This window comes from Perognathus longimembris, chromosome 23, assembly GCF_023159225.1.
Source record: "Perognathus longimembris pacificus isolate PPM17 chromosome 23, ASM2315922v1, whole genome shotgun sequence".
Lineage (NCBI taxonomy): Eukaryota > Metazoa > Chordata > Mammalia > Rodentia > Heteromyidae > Perognathus > Perognathus longimembris.
The window spans coordinates 35970588-35996396 of record NC_063183.1 but is presented as its reverse complement, the minus strand read 5'-3'; the positions used below and the strand labels follow the sequence as shown (position 1 = coordinate 35996396).

At 42.3% G+C, this 25809-nt stretch overlaps 1 protein-coding gene across 1 annotated transcript in view; it reads right to left on the bottom strand.

The window, feature by feature from the left end:
- Nucleotides 1-25809, bottom strand: part of Ryr3 (ryanodine receptor 3) — a 369516-nt gene that overhangs the window by 262918 nt on the left and 80789 nt on the right. Inside the window, 1 exon segment of the mRNA XM_048333185.1 lies at nt 3971-4090. Coding sequence (XP_048189142.1) covers nt 3971-4090 — 120 coding nt within the window.

Below are 25809 nucleotides of genomic sequence, written 5' to 3'. Positions count from 1 at the left end.
GCCTTGAACAAAAAGAAGCCAGGGACAGTGCTCAGGCCCTGAGTGAAAGCCCCAGGACTGGCAAAAAGAAAAAGAAAAAATATGAAATCTCAGAGATAATGGTAAAAATAATATAAAATGTTGTTTTTAGCTGAAAATAGTTTCTTACCTTATTTTTACTTATTTATTTATTTTTGTTGGTTGTGAGGCTTGAACTCAGGGCCAGGGAGCTGCCTCTGTGCTCAAAGCTAGTGCTCTACCACGTGAGCCACAGCACCACTTCCAGCTTTTTCTGTCTTTTCTTTTTGGTACTGGGGATTGAACCCAGGACGTTGCACTTGTTAGGAAAGTGCTTTGCCACTGAGCTACATCCCAGTCTAGATTTTGAGTGGTTAATTGGAGATAAGAGTCTCAATGGGACTATTCTACCCGGGCTGGCTTCAAACCATGATCCTCAGATCTCAGCCTCCTGAAGAGCTAGGCATGAGCCACAGTGCCCGGCTAGTATCTTAACTTATATCATCCACATAGTGATGTTTTCCTACTAACTAATGTTTAACCCCAGGTCTTGAGAACCTATTCAACTTTCAGAAGTGATAGTATTCCATTCCATTCTGTTTTATCCTTCATTTTCTAAATAGGAGGTGAAAATATAAGATTTCCCTGAAACCTCTCTATTTAAAAAATGGAGTTTAAAATTATACTTTCTAGTTTGAACTGGCCAACATGAGATCAAATTGGCCATGACTAAGACAAACTTTTCCCCCCAAAGGATGTGAACTTCATTTGTTTTTTGTTTTTTGTTTTTTCCAGTCCTGGGGCTTGGACTCAGGACCTGAGCACTGTCCCTGGCTTCTCTTTGCTCAAGGCCAGCATTCTACCACTTGAGCCACAGCGCTACTTCTGGCCTTTTCTGTTTATATGGTACTGAAGAATCGAACCCAGGGCTTCATGCATGCTAGGCAAGCTCTCTACCATGAAGGCACATTCCTAGCCTGAGTGAATTTCATTCTTAGATATCTACAGCCCAAAGACTTTAGGTATGCAACTGACTTTTGGAGAGTTTGAGGGCAACTATTTCAACCTCACCTATTTCAGTTCACTCATCACTGAAATCAATGAAATAAAGTTCCTACAATTTTTTTTTTTACTATAACAGATTATAGGTTATCATGAATGGGTGTAAATTGGGATTTGGAAAGGTATTGGGGTTCTGGACATGTCTGATTAGACCACACTAGTTGAATAAGTGTCATCAGTGAAGTTGGTGAACTACTTTTCTCTTTCTGCCTGATAATTTGACCCTCAGTTAACTCTCCAGTTTTGTTCCTTGAGAAGTCTAGTCATTATGTTACGTATGTCACACAGGGACATTCCGTAGGATGGAAGTGATCCCTAGTTGAGCAGCCCGAATCTGGACTGGGAAGAGGGCCAATGTCTTAGGACACTGTCTCTTGGCAGTGGCCGTGAGCACGGACACTAGCAGCTGCAGCTGCCCCGCATGGGGAGGGTTGCCCCTGGAGAGCGGCCGTGTGTCCCGTCTCCTACGGCGCATGAGGCTTTGACGCTATGATGAACGCACACCTGTCCGCTGCAGATCTTCCCTCTCTGGAAAGCCAGCCATTGAACTGCTGCAAGTATTTCCATAGAAGAGTCCTGTCTGACACTGCCCAGCTAGCAAGGCACGGCTCCGATCCTATGGCCTGAAAAGATGGTGTGGTGCAAGAGTCTGAGGAGTCTAGATGTTATACTGCACCAAAGATGACCCCTCCAAGTGGTGTTATAGATACTGAATAGATGTGACAGATGCAGAACCAGAGGGAACCATTAAATTCCTGGTGACTAGGAACACATTTTTTACTTAAAAATGAAGTAAAACTGTTGCTGCTGTTTAGAATATACAAAAGAAACATCTCCTCCCTGTGCTTCCTGCTGTTTGTTTTTATCAGAGCTATAAACCAAAGTTCCTAGATCTGTGCTTAGTTAAAGAGGAGACTAACTTTCATGCTTCCACTGTCAGCGACAGAAGTTTGGAGAATTTCAAGAAACTCTGGGTTATCACAGCACACAGGGATCACAGTCACAGGTGCTCTTCCGAGTCCTAGACAGCCTCCCTGTCTTTAGAGAGTTGATGTTTTACACTTTTCCTCCTTATTTTATCTGCTCCTTGCTGAGTTGTTTGCCTTTTTTCAGAATTCAAATGCCAACATTATCTTTTCTTAATGCTAAGAAAGCTAAAAAAACATGTCCCTTTATTGAAAATACATGTTCCATAGAATTTTTCAAAACACATGTGTTTGTCAAAGCAAACACACTACACTATATTTTACATGTTGGATATGAAATGTCCTAAAGGTCCATTTGTTAGAGGCTTGGTTTCCACGCTGTAGTACTAACGGGGGGGGGGGGGGTTAGTAGAACCTTTATGAACTGGGGTCCCACTGGAGGTCATTTAGGTTATGCCCTTGAATGAGATAGTGGAACCTCAATTCCCTCATTGTCTCTTTCACATAACATTATCTTTTGAACACCCTCTTGCAACTCTCTTTTCTCTAAGGTCATTCTCCTTCTTCTTAGAGTTCATCTCAACCTTATCTGAGTCTCAACTAGCTGGAGATACCCTTGCCTAGGAATGCCTAGGGTCATTGGTTGGCTCTGGAGTGGCTGATAAGAATGCCATTTGATGTGTGAGTCTTGGGTTCAGTGGCAGGCTTGGAGTAAACCAGGTCACCGCACAGCACAACCTATAGTAGGTTCCAAGAACCTACAAACGGCACAACTGGTTCTGAAATTTGATGGTGAGAATTAGAAGGATTTTCTAAAATAAGGAGAGAACAGGTAGCCAGAGAGAGGCATGCGGTGTTGTCACTGACTGAAGAACAGAATAAAGCTCCTGGAAAATGGGCTCATCTAGCAGCCTGCTCCTAAGAGCAGGAACAAGAAATTCTGAATCTCCACTCCACCTAGTCTGTGAACTTGCTTGCCTATTTCTCCATGACAACTCTCATCGTGTGCTCTTTCTCACACAAAACAGAGACACATGCTGACATACTGACAGTAAGGATGTCAACGGCACAACTGATCCATGCTCTTGGGAAAGCAGTTTAATGTTGTTCATGCCCTGACACCATGCATTTTTACTCCTGGATATTTACTCCAGGAAGCTAAAACAAACCAACAAAGCTACATGTGTAAGTTTTGGTTTTTGGTTTTTTAAAAAACACATCCATGAAGACTACATAATATGGAATTGGATAAGGCATTAGAGACTAAAATCTTAATGTCTGAGTATCTATTATAAGTACAACTTTGAAAATATACAGGTGCATGTAGAAACATACTGGAACAGCCAAGCTGTGACACAGTGATAAGATTCTACATGATTTATGCTTCTCTTTTAAAGATTCTTCAGTCATCATCTTATTTAGATAGTGAAAAACTGAAATAATGATTTAGTCAAGTGGGAGTTAGGAAGGATCTTTTCTCATCTCTAATGCATTCATGAGTGGTAGGGCTTATTTTTATATGAGGGGCATACAAGGTAACAATATGTAGAGTTTTATTCCTAATCTGCTAAAGCAGATTCGACTATTATAGTCACATTTATAGAACTAGGTAGTTTTATAATTGAAAAAAATCTATAATCTAAGATGCTAAATCAAGGTTTTATAAGCCTGAAGGTTTTATAAGCTCAGGGCTCATGTCAATAAATCTTCCTGCTTTTCACATAAATTAGGCTCAAAAGTCAAAAGGGATAACAATGTTATACTTCGTACTATTAGTAACAACAGTACTTTAGCTACTAGTACTACTTTTATTATTTTGATGGTTCTGGGGTTTTAACTCTTCCAATTGCTAGTCAGGTGATGTATCCCTTGAAAGACACATCTGGCTTTGAAAGTTTATTCTCCATCACCATTTCTCAGCAGCCCTTTTCCCTTAAGAACAATGTGGGAGGCCAACAGGAAAGGTTTCAGACAGATGATCTCACCTTGGCCTCTGAGGTGGGTTCCAAGAAGCACAGGCGATTTCCGAGTCCCTCGGCTGCCAGGCAGAACTTCCTTTGCTCCTTGTGAATGTTTGCGATGCACTGGAGAACCACCTCATCCTCCTGCCACAAAACACACACAGGGCAGTGGTGAGGGCTTGTACCCACATCTCCCTCCCTTTTGGAAACAGACCCCGCATCCTCCTTCCTGTACCTGAATCAGGTTGGCTGCCCACACCAATGACAGGCTTGCCTGAGCAGAGGAGAGTTATTTACCAACGTGACTATATTCACATGACATTACCGAGCATCCACCAGGAGAGTCAGAACTCTACTCTGGAGTATGTTAGTGGAGTAAGAAGAGATTGGGCATCCCTATTTACCTTTGGTGGAAACGTAAATCAGTATAGCTACTATGGAGATCAGTATGGAGAGTCCACAAAAAACTAAAAGTATAATCACTATAAAATCCAGCCATACCACTCAAGCATATATCCAAAGGAACATATAAGACAGATACTTGCATACACATGTTTAGGGCAACACTAATTACGTTGAGTCCAAGGAAGATCCCAGACTAAACAGAAGACCTTATTTGAAAAATAACCCAAAGCAAAAGAAGAAGCTAGAAATGTGACTCTAGTGGTTGAACTCTTGCCAAGCAGGCAGAAAGCTTTGAGTTCAAACACCAGTTCTGTCAAAAATTAAAAAGTAAGTCTTTCTCATGCTGATGGTCCTACACTAGAGGAATACCTCTACTGATAGTATTTCATGAATCCCTTGCACAACTTCCAGAGCTTGGGAAAAAAACATTCTCCTTGCCATTTCTTCTATTTTTGCCCCTCTCATCTGTCAGTCCATGCCCTACTGCCACCATTTTTTTAAAATTTCAGACATAAAAAATAGTGTCCATTAAGTCACCAAGGAGAGAATCAGTTGGGATTTCATTCCTAGCATTAACTCATGCATCTCTTTGTCCTGCCTGCTTGTCACTGAAATGCTGGGTTTAACCTGGAGTTTGGGAGGAAATAAAGTAGAAATGGTCATTCTCAAATTGTATCTGCGACATACCCATAAAAAGAAAAAAAATAAAATTCTTCTATTGGGGAATGTGAACAGTTTCAGTAGCCACAGATGTACACAGAGATGTGTGCTACTTGCCAGAAATGGGGGGGGGGGGTGGAGAGTCACACATTGCAGGTATCTGAAAAGACTAGAGGAGAAAGAGTGCTACAGTTTAACTACAACACTGAAACATCACTGTCCATCACTAACGGCGATAATCATAAACTCAGCAGGATCCTTTGCTCACAGTGAAGTCACAATTCATGGTCTTCATTTTAAATGAGACAGAAAAAAACTCCAGTATTTCTCTGCTCCTAAAATATGGGTTCACTGAAATCTCTTAACAGGATGAAATTTTCTCCCAGGTAGACTTCAACTCTAGATCTTAAATAAACCAAGAATGATGTAATCTTGAAGGACACTAGAAACAGGGGAAAACACTCAACTGTCCCAATGAATTAAGAGGCTACTTGCCTCAGGAAGCAAGGGCCATGCGAGTTAAGTGGTCTGTAATGTAAGAGTCATCCTCAAAGTGCCTAATATTTTCATCCAAGATGAAAAAGTACTTTTACATCTCCCATCAACACACTTTACTGGTGAAAAAACAGACAGAACAATAAAAACCCCGAGCAGGATACATGTAAGAATGGGACTATGGCCTGGATTTTTCACAAACAAGGAAAACTGGACAAAGTGGCCCACTGGATGCGTGCCTTCAAGGGTCTCCCCTCCCATGATCACATTCCATTCTCCCTCCATCCCAAGCTGCTTGAACAACCTTGGTTTGACCTTGTACTGGCTGCCTTTGTCTTCTGAAGTTTTCCTATACTAGAATCCACACTTCGTAGCACAGGTTGCCAGGAAGCTAATGCAATACACAAATCTGCCCTGACTCAAGAAGCATGTGCTGACAGGCAGTGCTGTACCAGCTGTAGAGAGAGAGTAATGGACGTGAATGCGATCACATCCTTCCACCTGCTGGTCCTCTTTCTGTTCTCAAATAACCCCCCTGCTAGTCTCACACCTCTTTTCTTTTTTTCATCTAGATTCTATGTTTGAGAGAAACAATATTTGCCTTTGTACAGTTAATATACATTGATTTTGTGTGAATTCAATATATACTTACTGTCTATCAATGATGAAGATTTCTGCTAGAATATTCTGGGATGCAAAGTTGTGCAAGGTGAGATACATTAATACTACAACAGTGGAACTGAGGATAAGGCTGCCTCCCAGTTTTTCTCTACTCTACCTTACCTAGCTATCATCCCAAGTGACTTTAAGTCTTATGTGGCCAATCTGTCCAAAATTAATATCTGGACTTAATAATTTCTACCTATCAAGCAAAACACTAGGTCCTTTCCTTGCTGTAACTCAGGGTGATTCCATTTCCAAAATCTCAAAGCTGTCCATTCCAGTCTACAAACCCAATCTTCTTTCTCCCTTTCTTGCTCATTCTTATTTTCATGAAAATTTCTCAATTTCATTAAGCTTTCCAGTTCCTCCAAGTTACTCCCATAACCAGTAAGGACAAAAGTTGATTTGACCAAAAAAAGTCAGACTTTGTGCCACTCTATGCTTTACTAGTACTTATTTCTGAGCTTCTTCAGCTCTGATTTCACTGGGGACAAGACTGTATTTTTTTTTTTACATGAATCACAGCATATACCACTTAGTTACCTCTCACCTCTCACCTCTCAGCTTTAAGAGGAAAAAAAACATAGTAAAAATAGGAAACTGCTAAACTGGAGGATAATCAGTACAGCACAGAGAAAAATAAGCTTTCCAAGCCTGATTCCATCCCTGGAATGAATCTCTTATGTCCCCAAGAAACAGGATCCTGGAGAAGGTTTCCCACTTCCTCTTAAGTTGTCTCTTCACAGACTTGTAAGTGCCCCATGTATCTTCCGTTTTGCCTTTCCTCCCTTCCTGTTGACTTACTGTCTCTCAGGTAAGAGATTCCCAGGCTCCCTAAAATGCGCCCGCTTGGATCCCCTTCATTCCCATATTCAATTCTGTTCTAGCTCTTTGGGTTTTCTGATGGATCTTCCATTGCTGCGTCCTCCTGCCACCTCTAAGGACGGAGTGCTCAAGGATTGGCCTTTGCTACCACTGACGGTAGGGCCTCTTCTTCAGCTTCCAGCTTTACTGCTTAGGAATGAGTGGTAATAATGTGATCCATACCTCCGCCTCGGGGCCTCTAGGGTTCCAAGTACTCCCTCTGCCCCCCACCCATTACTAGCTCTATCCCTGAGTCACTTTAAATTAGGATGTCCCCATACAGTAAGGAGGCTTCCTTTCCCCATCTACCAACGGCATTGCCGACTTCTGGGTAAGTCGTCTTTGGACATCATTATCCTATGTCTTTAAGTTCTTCCAATGTCCTCCCTCTGGTCTGTTACCAGAGGTAAAACTCTGGCCCTGATCACTTTCCAGCTGAAAATTCTTGATTTTTTTCTCTACTATTTGCAAAGTAACCTTTTTATCTTTTCAATGCTAGAGATGGAACTCAGAGCCTCATGCGTGCTAGGAAAGAAAGTTCTACCACTGAGCGAAACTCCCAGATATACAAACATCTTGAATGAATCTGAGGACTTGATCATCTGCAAACTATCTTCCCAACTTCTCTGCTGAGTTCCATCCCTAATGCCCTCGAACGGTATCTGTAATGCTGAAGATGCACTCACTGCCCTAGCTTACATTTCACCACAAGATTATTCTTCTGTGAAGCCCACGCAGTATGTCCTAACCTCCCCAGCAGTTCACATACTCCCTGCGTGGTTTTTTACATGCATCCCTTATGTTTGAAGACAACTAAAATGTTACTGACCCCTCACTGTGATGGGCACCGTGCCTCTTGTCCAATAACCCCTCTGGGCTTCACCTCAGCATGATTAAGTGCCTACTATTGTCTCTGTCTCATCAACATGGAAACCTAGAAGAGAGCAGTTCAATAATCTGGGTAAGGTGTCATGGCAGGAAGGGACAGAGCCTGGTATCCAGTCCAGGCAATCATCTCTGTCCCTGCTGATGTTACCATGTCTTCTAATACTCCGCACCCCATTACGACAGGATCCTCACCTCTCTCGTTTTTTAGGGCAATCATGTTGCTACAACCATGGGGATTGGTGCCCCTTGTGCATCCACTATAATTAAATAGACTTTTTTTTTTCTTATAACCCCAGTTAATTACAAACTATCAGAGCAGAAAAGATCTGCTTTTTCATTCAAGCTGGGAACATAAAGTGTTTGGTAAGAATGTGCTGATCAGGGCTGGGACTATGGCCTAGTGGCAAGAACGCTTGCCTCCTACACATGAAGCTCTGGGTTCGATTCCCCAGCACCACATATATGGAAAACGGCCAGAAGGGGCACTGTGGCTCAGGTGGCAGAGTGCTAGCCTGGAGCGGGAAGAAGCCAGGGACAGTGCTCAGGCCCTGAGTCCAAGGCCCAGGACTGGCCAAAAAAAAAGAATGTGCTGATCAATTGGATTACAAAATGGATTTAAAGAAAGGATTTCTTCCTCTATCACCAAGTAACAGAGGTCATTGGAGAAGGGCCCCACTTTCCTTCTAAGTCTGAATGGAGCAAACAAAGGAAAAGAGAAAATCACAAAGTAACAAAGCTTTGCTGACTATTTAAAAAGTGTATACCTTCTATTTCTTTACTATTAAGATCACTCAGTTCTTCTGTTATCACTCTGCTGACATTCTCCCTTCCCAGATTACTTAAGTTCAAGTTCACAGTAAGACAATCACCTTACAAATGAGAAAATCAAAAATTGCAGGAGTTACAGAATTTTAATAAGTGAATAATCATTGAACAGTCATTAAGAGCTACTGGGCTACATTATTTCACATAGTTTTTTTACAATTATCTGAAGGTAGACTCTTATAGGCTCTTTATATGACCAGAAGTAGAGGTGCAGAGAGGTTAGGGAACTTGTCCAGTGCCATCCAGCTTGGACATAATAAACCCAAACCTAGAACCTAGGGCTGTCTGTATTAGAAGTTTTTCCCTCTTGACTAGGAGAGGCAAGCTGGATCTCTTACCTAGTATCTGACCTTAGCAATAGATCTGAGTTTATGTGTGCCTGTCTCCAAGGCCCAGAGTGATAGTGTTGATAAAAATAGCTCCAGGCTTTCACACAGAGTCAGATAGTAAAAAGTAACTAAGCCACAGAGCACAAGGCCAGAGAGAACAGCCAGAATGCTAAAACAATTTACAAGTCTCTACGCCCACCACGACAATGCTGGAGGGGTTGGCCATGGGCCCCCAACCTGCAGTAAAGGCAGGAAATGATTAAAACCCAAGACATTTCATAGGTCAACATCCTTCCAAGCTATGTGGCTCATATGCTCATATGCCAGCAACTCCCCCAAACAGGGGGGTGCAGCCTTGGACCTCTCTGCTTCACAGGACATTACTGAGAAAATATTCCTCTGGCCAAAGAGTTCTGAACCTGAAAGCAAACGGAGCTCACCTACACTACTGCTTCTTTCTCACATTTGGCTTACAGCTGAGGTCTAAAACCATCTCATGATGGTGGGGCACCTTTGCTTTCCCCCCCTCTCTCTGTGCCAAACACGCCGGGACAAAACAAAATGGCTGGCAGTGCTATTTAAGGTAGGCACTAGGCAGCTGCTGACAGCGCTATAGAGAGAGCTCCATAGGAGGGTGCTGAGCCGCTCCTGAGGGGGGAGAAGTGGGCAGGGGCCGGCCCGCAGATGTCACGGTGCACATGAAGGGCAGAGGCTACCTGGGAAGTCCCAGAGCCATTGACTGCTTTAGAAGGGAAGAGGCGTCCTGCCTGTACACCTTGAATACCTGGCATTGTTGGAGAGAACTGACCGTTAACCGCTACTTGTTAAATATAAGCAGACATGGGTATAAACTCATTCGAAGGCTTTCTCTAAGAGTGTCATTTCCCCGCTGCCCCCCGCCCCCCTATTTTCCAGGACCAGGATTTGAACTTAGAGGCCTCATGATTGCTCCACTTGTTTGGCCAGTTGGTGCTCTATCACAAGCCATACCTCCAGTCTAGCATTTTGCTGGTTATTTGGGAGATAGAGTCTTGCAGACTTTTCTTTTTAGACTGGCTTTGAACCACAAGCCTCATCCAAGTCTCAGTCTCCTGAGCAATAGGATTACAGGCATGAGATCCTGGTGCCCAGTTTATAGCATCTCTTAAATGGGATGAGATTTCATAAGGATTTATAGCACTATTCATCTGCTTCTGTCCTCTAAACATCAGTCATTTTGACTGCTCCCTATGATTCTATAATCTTGGGAAACCTGGCTCACCTGTGAATTCGCAGTGCAGAATATAGTACCTAGCAACTGGGTAGAAAAGTGCAAACATCTGTGAAATCAGTGAAAGAATCACACTCTAAAAATAGCTAATCATCTTAGCCAAAACATGCATGCATAACAATAGCACAATAAAGGTGTCTCCTAAAGGACTTGTGATACTGTTTGCTTCCATAGTGGCCCTAGGAGATGTTTTCTACCTTATGAGCTGAGGGCTGTAGATTAAGGAAGAGGATAACCAGGTTGGGCCAAGCTCTCTGGGATGGGGGACAGTGCGACCACACCTCCAGCAGCAGCAACTTTAGGGTTTCATCGGCGCTGTTATCTGTTCTTTGATTCTACTGATCAGTATCACCCCATTTATCATTCTCTCCCTTCCCTCTTAGTCCCACCCCTCCCCTCAATTTTCCACTGGGTGCTCTGGTTCCAGATAACTCCCTGGTACTTCTTCATGTTAGAATCAAAGTTAGGGATGGCTACCTATCTGATGATTTCTTATGTATTGGTAGTTACAGAGTGCAAGAAGATGGAAATTTTGGGATACCAAGAGGTAAAGTTGGTAGTTTCTCCTCTTCTTCAAAGGCTTATTACCTAATATGGCCCATACAGTGCACAAAGTATAAAAAGTTCAGAGCCCAGGCCCTGAGTTCAAGCCCCATGACAAAAAGAATAGTTTAGAGCCCTTTCCTTATGACCCTTTCTTAGGGTGCTCTTCCTATTTCGTTTCAGCTGCCAGCACTGACCCTGTAGCCTTCTCTCCCTCGGTCTCCTAACAGTGCAGGCTCTATGGATACTGTCTTGTCCATTATTGAATCTGCACTGTGTAAAGTGGCACCTGGCATACGTAGACACTCACAATTTTGGAATAAAAAGACTAGTCACTTTATATTAAATACAACGCACACAGAAATTTAGGCACTGCACTTTACTGGAAGTGTCCAAACAGTCCTTGGTCTCAGTTGGAACTGTTTGCTTATGTTGAGGACTGAAGAACAAAGGAGACACTCAAGTCAAGGGTCCTTTCTGCTCCAAACAGCTGGAGGGGGAGCTTTCTATTTGTTCTTCATAATGTTCCTCACAGTCAAGAAGGCAGAGATTGGAACGTAACCACCTCCCTCTTATACGGTCCCTTTGGATCTTGCAGGGAGAAGAGCCAAGGTACAAGTTTCTCCAAATGGCTAAGGGAGACACACAGCTATTAGGATTTACAAGTGCATTAATTTTCTCCCTGAAGAACATGGAAGAGTGTGACCTAAGGCATATTTCCCCCAAACAGTAGTCAACTGATTACATTTTCCTAGTCTCAGGGAAGGGAAAATAATGATCTATTTGATATCTAGGGAGTTGCAGCTTTTCTATAAAATTGTCACACTGAAACGTTGAAAACTTTTCTCGAAGCAATCAGAACACAAGAGGTGAGTGACAACTTCTAGGTACATCTGCATCCTCCTTTGGTTTCTTTCTGCATTACAAGAATCACCCAGAGAGGAGACCAAATGGGAGAATCCTAGGAAACTCAAGCAAATCACCATATCCACTGTCTGATTGGCACTTATTAAAAGCTGTTTTTTCAGAAAAGCACTGACCCCTTACTTTAGCCCACAAATTAACTAAAACCAGGAGAGAGGCTTGGCATCCCCTCCCTCCATTTTGTATCTCTCATTGCTCTAAGCCATGCTGTCAGAAGCTACTTTATAATCACTTTGGAATCCAGAAATAACAGAAATTACTGATAACATGTTTACAAGGAGGGATGGAAGAGTCCGCCACAAAGGAAGGAAACAGTGCCTGCTCAGGACAGTGGTGAAGTCATAGAGAACCCTTCCCAAAGACTGTGATCATGATCTGCAGAAATCACCTGTGACCAGGACGGCCTAATAATAAGACTGTTCCCCGTCCTTTGTCTACGTAAACCTGTAGCTCATGTCTGTACCCTGAAGATGAACTAAAGAGCTGTCCTGCTGTGGCTGCCCATGCCACAGAATAAACTTCATCTTCCGGTTCTTTATCACATCCCTACACTGCATATGGGACAAACAGCTGAATCTGATCCTATCCTAGGATAGTTTGATTAAGTCAGTGATGCCTATTTAACAGAAAAAGCATCAAAACAAAATCCCAAAGCCCTCAGTTTGAGCACTAATGTAATTACTCAGTGGCGGCATGACTTCAAGCAAGTTCCTTATTTCAATGAGCCTTATTTTTACAAACTTAATAATGCTCAAGTCAAGCCTACGTTGAGAATATAACTGTGCATGCATCTGTAAGATGTAAAGCACAATATGATCATAACTGATATTAACCATGTTCTTATCCTTTATTTTGCGAGTCTCCCAATTTTCCTGGGACCCCATGACCTTGCTTCGTAACCCCAGTCTTCTCTGACATCTATGCTCTAGACCCTGCTATGGATGTGCTCTGTAGATGCTGGGTAGTGGGCCTTCTGGCTTCTTGTGGGCCCTCTTTCCAGACTGTATCTGTAGGCTCCCTCTCTCCTGACTGTATGCACAGTTAGTACTGTTGAGCCACAGCTGGGAGCATGTGAACTGTTACTATCTCAAAGGGTCTGTGAAGAGGGGCGAAGAGAAGAGCAGAATGGGTGCCAGTGTGAATGGAGGTAATGATAGTTACGCTTGTCTGCCGAGGCGAGGGGTAGGGAAATTCATGTATAGAGTGACTTTTGGGCACCAGTTGTGTCCCAGGCACTCTATTAAACTAATACGGCTCAAAAAACAAGCCACTTATCCAAAGCCACGTGGCGGTGAGGCTGAAGTAGGAATTCAGGTCTGTCGGACTGGACTGACCTCTGACAGTGCTAGGATGTTTCAAGTACCATGACAAGTCCCCAGGGAAGAATACAGGGCATCCCATTTCTGCTTCCAGTGACCTCAGAAAACTGCAGAGCTGAGAGGAGTATGCATCGGAACCTTTAAGCCAGGAAGTCACTCTCCCTACATCTGACTCAAGGCTGATGGCAGCAGTAGACACAGCCCCACATCGTGTTATGTGGTTCAGAGCATGTTTTCTGGAAGGCATTTCTTTCATGGCATGTACACCTAAACTAGAGGTGAAAAAAGTCTACTTGTGAAATTAATAAGGCCAAGTCTCAGTGCTTCTGCTAAGACCGTTCATGTTGCACCATCTAAATTAAAGCTGCATATATAGTCCAGAAGCTGACGTCTGTCTTACCTTTGTACTCCTGGACCTCCAAAAACAAGCCCCTCTAAAAAAAACCCCTCAAGCTCCTCTAAATCCTATCTAAAGAGCCAGGGAGTACTGGAGCTCTGCCCAGATAGGCAATGCCTCTGTGCCCCAAGCAATGTCATCTCAGTTCTCTAAGCACTGTGAACCACTGTGCGGAAGCATTTGACCCAGGTCAGCCTGGGACCAGAGAAGTAGACAGGGGTTTGCTGCTCGAAAAGCTAGTGTGCATGGTTTGGGGCTTGACAGTTTCTAGTGTCAGTCCCTCTCCTCTCTACCTCCTGCCTTAGAAATCAAGCATGTGTTATAAACCCTTGATCACAGTCATGTTCTCCCCCCCCAAAAAAATGCAGCCAATAGACTAAAGAACAAATCACTCAGCAGGATGTGTTTCTTTGTCTACAAGACACTGCCAGACCTAAGATTTTGGGTCCAATGCCTGAGCCTGAGTGAGGCCTTATGAGGCAGACAAAGCCTGGCATCCTTCCCTGTGACCCACAACTCTCTGCTGGCTCATCTCCTCCAGAGCTCAGGGCCTCAGCCTAAGGAAGGGACGGGAAGTGTGGCATTGTGATGGGAAGGAATGCCAATGAGCAGATACTGTGCTACCTAGTAGAGAAGGTAGGGCTACAACAAACAAACAAAAGGTGTTCTCTTGGCTAGTCTCCTGCCTCATCTAAAACAGATTTTACTTCCCCGAGAGCTTTTCTGTCCCTCTCTTCTCTCTCAGTGCAGGATTTCAGTTTGTTTTGACGGGTGTCTGAACTCAGGGACCTTTGAACTTGCCATACAGGCTCTAGTGTTTGAGCAACACCACTAGTCGAGGATTTCCATTTTTGTATACTTACCTGTGGCTGAGTTCTTTCCTTTCATGACAGCACAAGCATCCTATATTTCAAAGAGACCCTTGCTCCTACTCGCTCTGTCAAAATTCCATTTTCTTGATGTAATCACAAAATGCAATATGATTAAACTTGAGAGAACTGTGAGAATTCTTCCTGTTTCCATTATGGCATTTGTGCTATTTTTGAATTCAATATGAGACCCCACATGGCACTGCTACATTTTAAAATATGTTACTGAGAAAACAAATATATTTCTCTAGCATATTCCATATCCTACCTCCAGCCCGCTGTGTTTCTCCAGCCCGCAGTGCCTCCCGCCTCCCGGGGCTCACACCTTCATGTGCACAATTCCTGCTCCTTGGATAGAGGCTGCAGCTAATGATTCACTTCTGTTGAGAAGAATGTCGCAGCCTCTCCTACTGAGGTACAGAGTGGGCTTTTCATGGCCTCTACTTCCTCTGACTTTCTTCGGAGCCCTACTCATTAAAACACTTAGAAAGCAAAAAGAATCAATGTCATGATAAACTTCAACTATGCTCTGGTAGCAAACGGCCTCATCTTACTCATCACTGTCTGAAAACTCCAGCTGTGCTTTTTCATTTTGCATATTTCCTTGTTTCGGTTGTGCCCAGCCACCCTCAAGCCTTGCTTTCAGTGCTGCGTTCGTTCCCTTCTGAAGATGTATTTACCGTCAGGTTGTTCCTAACTCACAGGCTGGTCTCCAAAACCCTCTCAGGGCTCTGTTCTTACTCAACAAGCACATCTTTCCTCTGGAAAGCTTGGTAGCAACTTGCTGAGCATCCCAAATTAAAAAACTGAAAATCTGAAATTCTCAAGAGTGCATAACTTTCTGAATACTGATATTACAGTAACATAAATGGAAAGTTCTGTGGCTGGCCTTGTGTTATCCATGGGTCTTGGTCAACATGAGCTTGGTTCACTATACTAAGGAGACCAAAATTCTTTTTTTTTTTTTTTTGGCCAGTCCTGGGCCTTGAACTCAGGGCCTGAGCACTGTCCCTGGCTTCCTTTTTTGCTCAAGGCTAGCACTCTGCCACTAGAGCCACAGCGCCACTTCTGGCTGTTTTCTGTATATGTGGTGCTGGGGAATCGAACCCAGTGCCTCATGTATACCAGGCAAGCTCTCTTGCCACTAGGCCATATCCCCAGCCCCGAGACCAAAATTCTTGCAGCCTTCTTTCAGCTGTAACGTATCTTTCCCCCCAGTAACCAGACTGTCCACATAGGTGACTGAGATAGCCCAGACAGAGCATCGTAATTCAATGCATAAAACTATTAAAATAGTGTATAAAATAACCTTCAGGCTATATGTATTAAGGCATATAGGAAGCAAATTCTATGATTAGACTTGATCTCCATCCCCAAGGTATCTCATTATATATGAGAAAATATTCATATATAATTCATGTACTTATATAATTCAGAATTCATAGACTGTCACAATATGAATATTCCAAAATCTAAAAAAAGTCCAAAATTCTAAATATTCTTGTCTGAGGACTTTGGAGGTAGGTTTTGGGTTTTTCTCCTGTAGAGCTAGAGATTGAATCCTGGGCAGCGGACATGCTAGGCAAGCACTCTACCACTGAGCTATGAATGAAGCATTCTCAATAAGGAATAGTCAACTTGAATTAAACATAATTCAGGTCTGGAAAAAGAATAAGAGCAGAAAGAAGTCACAGAACTCAAGGTATAAAGGTGGGAAATGACCACATAATCTCTTGAGGTCAATAGCAGGTCCAACTTCTACCTGTCAGAATATGTCTGGCATTGTTGGGACCCTCAATTGGAAGACTCAAAACTCAAAGCATTGGGCGCCAGGAAAAGGCAAGTAGCAGGAACCAAAGCTAGTATTGTATAAGATAAAACTTACCCAAAGAATTCATTTAATTTCACTGCAAATGACATTTAAGTGGAAATTATAGGGCATGAATGTTTTCTGTTAAAATAGTAATTCTAAACTTTACCTTTATTATTCCGGTTCTGCTACTTTCTAACTTGGGATGAATGAGCAAATTAATTAATTTGCTGAGCTTTCATTTTTACATCCTCTAAATGCGATTTTTAGAGCCTAACAGTTTCTAAACATATGATCATGTACGAAAACATCAATGGTCAAATAACACTGAGGTCTAAGCTTCTGAATTATGTAGAGTAACACAATATCATGTGATGTTAGAAATAACTGGTCTGTGCTATTCATTAGCTAAGTTGGGGCTACTCGGCGCTTGAAATATGGTAGTACAACGGAGGAAGTGTGAGCTGTATGGAGCCAGTCGCCTCCATAATGGCCAGTACAGCTTTGGAGAAATATCCATAAAGAGGCCAATCAGTCTCATGTCCTTGTCACAGGGAGCACAAGACACGCCTCCCCTGACCACAGAGCACTGAAATCAGAGCCTCCATCTCCTGCGGAGTTCGAGAGTGTAGTGTGGTTCCAAGGACTCACCCAGGCAAAGATAAAGAGAGGGAAGTACCTCCGTGAAAAGAATGCTTCCGATTCACCAGGAGCAGTGTGTCCAGCTCCAGCTGATCTGACAAATGCTGCTTCCTCGGTGCCCAATTACACATACTCTCTTCTACTCACCCTAATGGCTATTGGCTGAATGAAGTCAGGGGTTTCTCCATGTGAAGGTAACAGCAGAGAAGAAACTGAAGTCACGAGTACTAAGTTCTAAGCAATCAACCAAAGATCACCTATATTTACACTACAAGAAATACAAGCTGTCTCCACTTGTATATATTCTACCTTCTCACTTGCTAGGTACTTTTTTTTTTTTTTTTTTTTTGGCCAGTCCTGGGCCTTGGACTCAGGGCCTGAGCACTGTCCCTGGCTTCTTCTTGCTCAAGGCTAGCACTCTGCCACTTGAGCCACAGCGCCACTTCTGGCCATTTTCTGTATATGTGGTGCTGGGGAATCGAACCTAGGGCCTCATGTATACAAGGCAAGCACTCTTGCCACTAGGCCATATCCCCAGCCCCCTAGGTACTTCTTATACACTGGCACAACACTAAAAAAATGCAAAGTTAGACACAGGCTTTGACCTCATTTATTTCTGTCTAATCATGGTTAAGAATTCAAATAGTGAACTGCACAATACAAAGGCATAGAAGAGAGCAATACTGGAGAATTAGAACAGACACATTTTCTCAGATCAGGAGGCCTTTGGCTAAGGTAGTGTGTGCGTTGTAGAGTGTCCCTCCGACAAGGTATCAGAGAGTTAACAATTGCCAATAGTATCAAAGTGGCAAAAGGAAGGCTCTGTATTGTTAGCTTCTACACTAGAGTGAATTTTCTCGAGGATCTAAGTAAAGTTCTATACAGTTAAGTTACTAACTGAAATAATCATCTTGAAGATGTTTTAGGTGGAAACTTAGCTCTCAGCATCTCACAACTGAGTCTATCTGGAGGAAGTTTTTTTTTTTTTTTAAAAAAGCAATTAAGCCTGGGTTAGAGGCATTTACTTTCAAAAAGTAAATGAATAAAAGAATAATCCAAGTAAAGTGACATCTTATGACTGATGTCTAACTGAATATGCCTTGTGTCCTTCCAAGAGGAAGAGATTAGCACACAGTCCCACACAGTAAAGGACCATGTGAAGACACAGGCAGAAGACAGCCACTTGTAAGCCAAGGACACAAGTCTCAGAAGAAATTGTGCACACACACACTTGGATCCTAAACTGTGACCTCCAGATTTGTAAGACAGCAAACTTCTGTCACCCTGGTCTGTGGTACACCACTTCGTTCTGGCAACCCTAGCAAAGGAACACAAATAGGGGCACTAAACTTATTTTCATTATCAATTTTATTACCCATATGAAGAGATTCTGATGTTGATTCCTAAGCTTCCATATTAGAAAAGGAAAGTCCCAGTTATCTCAAGTGTTCAATTTAAAAGAAAAATCTTTTTACCCCAACATCTTGCTTGTTCTGTATGAGAACACTAATTTGAGCAAAAAAAAAAAAAAAAAAAAAAAAAGCAGGGAACCCAAAAGTTGTTGAGGTCAGTGGTAGCTAAAGCCATTTCCTCCAGTCTGTGGAAGTTTCCTGGCTCCAAACTTGAAAATTTCCAACTTGAAAATTATACCTTAGGGTAGGAAAGCTCTCCAAAATTTGCCTCTAACATCTCCAGAACTCTAATCTCACCTAGGCGATCACACTGAGCCACTCCTGGGAGCTCACGTGAAGGTTTAAGATAAGCTCATCTACACTATTCCCTATTCAGGGGCATCAGGGACCCAGAACCATTTGGATTCTTATGATCCATCTTTTTTAATAATGCAAAGTTGTATTTATCATTAATTATAGAGCTCTAAAGGTGATACCAACTTTCCTCTTTGGCAATAGCAAGTAAAGGTGAACAAAGTTAACTTTAGACTTTGAACGGAGTGTTCACGGATGGATAATGCCTATGCTTTCTCTCTGGAAGTTTCTCCTTAGAATCTCAAAGGCATGTGTGTGCGTGTGTGTGTGTATGTGTGTGTAGGCATACAGGCACATACGTGAACTATTATTTGTCCTTGTAGCAAAATGAAACAAACCTAAGAGGCAGGTTCCCTGCAATTCAGTGTATTTATTAAATGAAAGAGCTACCACGTCTGAGTTACATTCCCTAGAGAGGACCTTCATGGGGGAAAATCGAGTGTCATTTCTCTACTTAGACAGGTAATGGGCCTCTCAACATGAATATGTCAAAAACAGGCGTTGCAATTTTCTCTCCTAACTTCCTCATCTCTGAAAATACTGCCATTTACCCAGATGCTCAAGCCACAAGACTAAAATTCATTCTCGGTTCCTCTTTCACCCTGATTCCTGGAAATCTAATCCATCGGCTGCCCTCAGCCCTGCCACCTCCAGAATATATCCCACCTGTCTACTTGGCAGCACGTCCACCGCTGAGCCCTGTACCTCTGGCTCCGAGTTCTCCAACAGCTTCCTTAACTCCTGTCCCTGCTCTGCTCTTGTCCCCATCCGCTTGCTGCCTTCGTGGCCAAGCAGAATCTTTTCAAAATGTGGATGAGATCACACCATTTCTGTATCAGACTCTTCCCCAGGGTCTCATTTTTTTCCTAGCATAAATTCAAACGCCTAAGAGTTCTACCAGGTCCCACATGAGCCGCTAGCTTCTCTCCATCCTGCTCACTCTGACGCTGCACCGGCCTTCGTTCCTGGACCCCACAAGTCCCGGCCTTAGTGAAGTGAACACAGCCCTTTCCACTCGAGCTGTGGTGCTGGCTCCCCTGTGAGCTGTTCCCCCTGCTCAGGTCTCGGCAGTGACTGCCCTCCGCCCATAGGAAGGACTGTACAACTCAGCACCTGCCTGCCCCACAGAATCCTTTATTCCATGCCTTCTTTTCTCTCCCTCGTAGCACTGGAGGATCTCTGAGGGAAGGGAGGGCCTGCTCTCCAACAAAAGGTGACCATACCACATGTGGAAACATTTTAAATGCCCTATTGTTTAGAAGGTAACCAAGGAACTTAAAAAGAAATCGTTTTTAAACCTTCCATTTTTTTCCAAAGCAAATGTGAATAGGCTCAACATGTGGAGCTGCTCAGGAAACTTCCTGTTCTAACAAGCTTCCTGCGCCCAGAACAGAATAATTAGTGTCACTTACCTGTCTATCTGATAGCATCCTGGTCCTAGTGTTAAGCATGAACTCCATTATCAGCCCTTGAAATAGAGCACTATTCCACCAAAATTTTGTTACTGTGGGCCCCAACCTCATTTTTCCATCTGAAAATTTAATTTCCAAGAGATGCTAAGCACAAAGCCCTCAAATTCATTTCAGGCACACAGGGTACCTTGCAATTATCACTGCAGTATAACCTACAGGGTGCGAGATAACTTGATTTCGTGCAGAGGCTGCCTCCTGCGGTAACAGTGGTATGTCAGAATGGAACAGATTTTCAAGCTGTCTTACAGGGAACCCAGATGAATTGTCAGTGCAGAGGCTAGAATCTCCAAAGAACATAGTAGGAGCTAGTGGGAAGGAAGAAAACAGAAGGAAATCGGGAACTGTAAAGAACATGTAAAAATGATCATCTCCCTTCCAGATGCAAACATCGGAGGCACAGCCAGCAAATTCCCCCACAATGATCAAGGCAAGCACATTTACTTTGTGTCTCTTACATTTTTTTCCAGGCTCCAGGGCCCCATAGCTTTCTTGTTAAACAATATAGGACTTTATAGCTAGACAATGACACTCTAAACAATGTCAAAGAGGCATCTTCTTTACTATAAGGCAAGGAACCCTTTTTAGGCATTACTTTTTTAATTTCTAAAGGGAAAACTGGTTAATCTATTTTTAAATGAATTATGAACATTTGCTTTATTAAAACTGTAATGAACATAATCCAGGCATGGTTTATAACTCAGACGCCCTGCAATCAGGTTAAATAATTATGCCAAGCCCTTAATGTGGCCCTAGCCTAACAGCTCCTGGGCACATTGTCTTTTAAACTGTTATGATTGCTGGAGTTAGATTTTTAAGCTGTCAACAAAACATTTTTTGCTTTTGTTTGTGTAGTTTGTAATTCCGTCCTTTCTTCCACCTTTTCTATTGCATTGAGGTCGAGAAGTTCCAGTTATGTGAACAGTTAGAACTATTCTAACATCAGAGCAAATATGCTTTAGTTCTTTGGGTTAAACAAATAGCGTTTTGGCTTTGTGGCAATTCTTCTGGCTGTTCAGAGGACTTTGCTTATTATTAGATTACCAGTTACATTTTAAAATGTTCAGAGATACTGGATAAGTGACCTCCAGATAAATGTCTAAAGCCTGTCTGGCTTGAGAAAGGGAAATAAAGAAATGAACCAAATGTGGCGTTACCTGGTGACAGTGGTTACACCCTGAGGCTTTGTCCTCACTGTTACTGAAAGCCAGTTCCCCATAGTACCACTCATTTCTTCCACACATGTATGGAATTATCACAATGAAAAACTCCTTTGTACAATCAACTTGTGCTAATAAAGTTTTTTTTTAATTTTAACTGCCTAATGTCAAGCAAAAAAACCCAAAAATGATGAACCCAAACAAAACCAAAGCGGAAGGTGTGTGAAAATTCCACATATGGTTCCCAGAGAATATGAGAATGAGGCAGCATGAAACAATGCCATTAATTCAGTGGAAATTCAAAGGCCTTGACTGAATATTGTTTTCACAACTGTCTTTAGCTACATCTCCTCTCTTGGACATAAAAATAAGCACTGAAGGAAATCCATTGATATCTCTGTAATCACATTTCAAATATAGATAAGGGACAGATAACACCAAGCTGAGAGATCAATAATTGCTTGTGTTTGGTTAGAATAATTAGAAGTCACTAATGTATCTCCCTGGCTTTGTCCTATGGATAATGCAGCTGGGCAGTCGAGAAATGGAATTTGGAAATCTCTAGGATAAACCCATAGTAATAACTGAGAATTAATTTGCTTAATAATATCCCAACAATATGTCCAAAAATGACTTCTTTCTGTACACTAGCCATCTTTACACTTCTCTTCTTGGTCACTCTCTCTTCTCTCTCTCTGTTTCTCTTCTTTCCCTCTAGTCTCAAGGAAATGATACTTCACAGTTCCCAGCAAGGGGCTCATGGTCTACGGGACTCAATGGTCTACGAAAAGCATGTCAGGTTCAATGCTAATGAGGTCCTTGAGACATTCACAGAAATAAAGCAGAAGAAAAATCCAATGTATAAGCTCAGCATTCACTGAACAGTAGACATATTGACACTAGGAAGGTTTAGAACCTAAATACTTTCCACATTTAATTTTAAGACTATAGACTTGAGGAAACACAGACTGTAATAGGTTTGGTTAAGAGGCTGAGAACATGGACTTCAGAACCAGGGGGTTTGTCCAAGCCCCTACTTGTATTAGTTGTGTAGCCATGGAGAGATTGTCTTTACACTTCTTCCACATCTCACTTTCCTTATCTAAAATTAAAAAGACCAGAATCGTCATAGCCCACACTGAAAACACTTAGAACCATTCTTGGAAAATTGTTAGGTGCTCTAAAAGCACTGGATGGAAGCACTAGCAAAATGAATTTTGAGTCGGTCACCTTAGCTAATAACACTGCCACTTAAATGGACGGTCAGAATCCAGAGTGGCTAATGAGCCCCAGAGGATGGACCCCAACGTGAAGTCCCCTCCAGGTTTTCCTAGCCCTTCCTATAACCAGGACTGCAGCAAATACATGTATGTGAATGGCACAATACGTGGACTAGACCACCATACTTGGCTTCATCTGCAACCTGCCTGGAACTACAGCGGATTCTCTCCACCAAAGTGACCCTGAAGACATGGCTGGCTGAGCACACACTGCTTGATAATGACAGATGCTGTATGGTGTCTATAGCCAGGTCAAGAAGCCACTACCACACAAAGCAGTGACTTAAAAAAAAATCGCTGTTACTAACACAAGAGCAAGACTGGGGCCTGGCTGCGCTGAGCCAAGAGTTCTCGGCACGGACACGCTTTGTGTTGCCGCACTCCTCTATTTACTGCCCTCCATTGTACACAGCAAATTAATTTCTTCAGATGCTCTATTTGTTCCAGTATTCATCACAGCAGACTTCCTAGACTACCTACATTGGTCTCATCTGTGGAAAAATGAAGGTTTCTGAGCTGGGCACGGTGGTACACACCTGTAATCCCAACAAGAAGAGGCTGAAGCAGGATGGTGAGTTTGAGGCCAGCCTGGGTTATCTAATGAGACCTCATCTCAAATAATAACAACAACTACTACTATAACACTACCAATCCAGGTTTTGAGCTCTAACAAGCTGGAATAGAACCTGCAATGATGAAGCCTGAACTGTGGAATTTCAGCCAAGAGACCCAAAAAGTGCTGCGTTACAGAATCACGTCGATCTGTGCCAGTTTTAATTACCACTCTTTACACTATGGACTGAATAATTTTTGGTTCTGGAACTGCACTATGCAGAGTATGTATAAAGTTCAACCACGCTGCTGGCCTGTACCCACCCACTAGGTGCACCAGCAACATCAATATTTCATCTCCACAACCGAAGGGCTCTCCAGATACTGCCAGTGTCCCCTGGAGAGACATAGAGGAAAACCATTGCACTAGTCTGTCCTGAGTACCATATGCACACTCCCCGCTGAACTACTCTATCTTGAGTACATGTACACACTTCCCGCTGAATTTATCTATCCAGAGTACATGTCCACACACCCCACCTGAGTTTGTCTATCCTGAACATATGTACACACATCACATAGAGTCAAGAATCCTACACAAAGAATTGCTGGGGGGAGCTGTGAGGCGCAGGTCTTATCAAGGTGCTTTAAAAAGTCCATACATTTAGATGCAAAAGAACTAATGGTATTATTATTAAAGGTATAATTTTTGTATGGTCACCCTATGTCAGCCAATAAGCTAAGGAGTTGTTCATATAGATTATTTCAGTTAGTTCTCTTAGCAATCCCCAAGCATTAGTACTTTTGTTCCTCTTTTACTGATAAGTATAGTTTTAATAAGATTTAGTAACTCACCCATGACTCACACAACTATTTTACGCATGGAGTCAAATTAGTCTTTTAACACCTTGAAGAAATATTAGATATGGAGGCTATTTCCTAAATCATTTTATGAGCTTAAAACCAAACAGAGAAATAGGAGGAAAGTCAAAGATGACTTTCACTCACGGACATATATTAATGACAACTAATAACAAGCCTTCCTACAGCATGTGAAGATGATATCTTATCAGAATGGAATTCAGCATGTTCCAGGAATTTTATAATTGGTTCAAAATAAGATATGCATAGGCTCAATCACATTAATAAGATAAAATATAAAAAGCATATAATGATCTTAAAAGATGCAGAGAAACAAGTGAATTCCTACTCACTGAAACACAAAATAAAATACAAAACCCCAAACAAACCCTTGTTTGAGAGACATGGAAACATGGGAATAAATACAGAGCTCTTGCAGTAAAGCAAGACCCTGGTAGGGGATTTACACAACAAACTCCTGAAGCAATGGTGGGCCAACAAACAGTTGGCAACTTTTACTGTGATCAAATAAAAGGCAAACCTTTTTGTTGTTGTTTTTTGGTTGGTTGCAGGGCTTGAACTCCGGACCTGGGTGCTGTCTCGGAGCTTTTTCAGTAAAGGCTAGTAGTGCTCTACCACTTTGAGCCACAGTGCCACTACTGGTTTTCTGGTGGTTAATTGGAGATAAGAGTCTCATCAACTTTCCTACCCAGGCGGGCTTCAAACCACGATCCTCAGATCTCAGCCTCCTGAGCAGCTAGGATTACAGGCGTAAGCCACCAATGGCCGGGGAGGCAAAACTTTACTGAAGAAATAATCCTCATTCTACAGGCTGCTTGGTGGGCTTTCTCTCAGGTACAACTTACAAAAGAAGTCCTAATGACATCTCAAACTCTCTTCTTCATCTGGAAAAATGACCAACAAAATTGAGCTACCATGTAAAGGTATAAAATATTTTTCTAGAAGTGTGGACAATGTGTGCTTTTGTACTTGGAACACTGTGTGAAGCTGGAATTGCAGCTCTTGAGAAATGGAATGGAGTTGGAGAAGACAGGAAAAGATTAAGTGTAATGTTCAGAGAATGAGATGTGACCTGAAACATAAGAACTTGCTTCTTTAGAAGATTGAATTGGAAAAGCAACGGAAGTGAAACGCACTGATTCAACAAGACAAGGTAAGCACCTACTGAGGATGACTTCCCCTAAACTAGGGAGAACAAAGGGGATAAACACACGTCAGAAGGCTAAAATGTGCTACTTACAGAGTAAGTAGTACACAGACTATTTTAGTTTTAAAATAGAAGTAATTATTAGAGTAATAATGTAAAATTTATCACTGCAGGATGCTATAAAAACATACACAAATTGGTACATACAGATCTATCTTCTACAGATATGTCCTTTAGCATCTTTGGGTATATTGGGACTTTCAAAATTAGTGAATATTAAATTGTACAAGGGGTTTCACTGTGATATTTCCATAGACGCGTAGACTTTACTTTGGTCCTATTCACCCTTCTTACTTTTGCTCATTTCTCCTCTTCCCTTCCCTTTCCACCTCTCTAGTTTCTCCGTTCTTTCTTTCATGACCTTGTTCCTACATCCCTCTCAGATTCCATACATAAGAGAAAGCACATGGTCCTGCTCTTTGTAGGATGGCTTATTTCACTTCAGTTAACATGATAATCACAAGTTACATCCACTTTCCAGAAAATGACATAATTTTGCTCTTTTCAGTGACTAAATATCTCATTGTGTATATTGCTACAATTTCTTTACATATTCATCCACTGATGGGCACCTAGACTGAGTCCCGAATTTAGGCATAGTAAATGCTGCTGTGATAAACATGCCTATGCAATTATTTCTATGG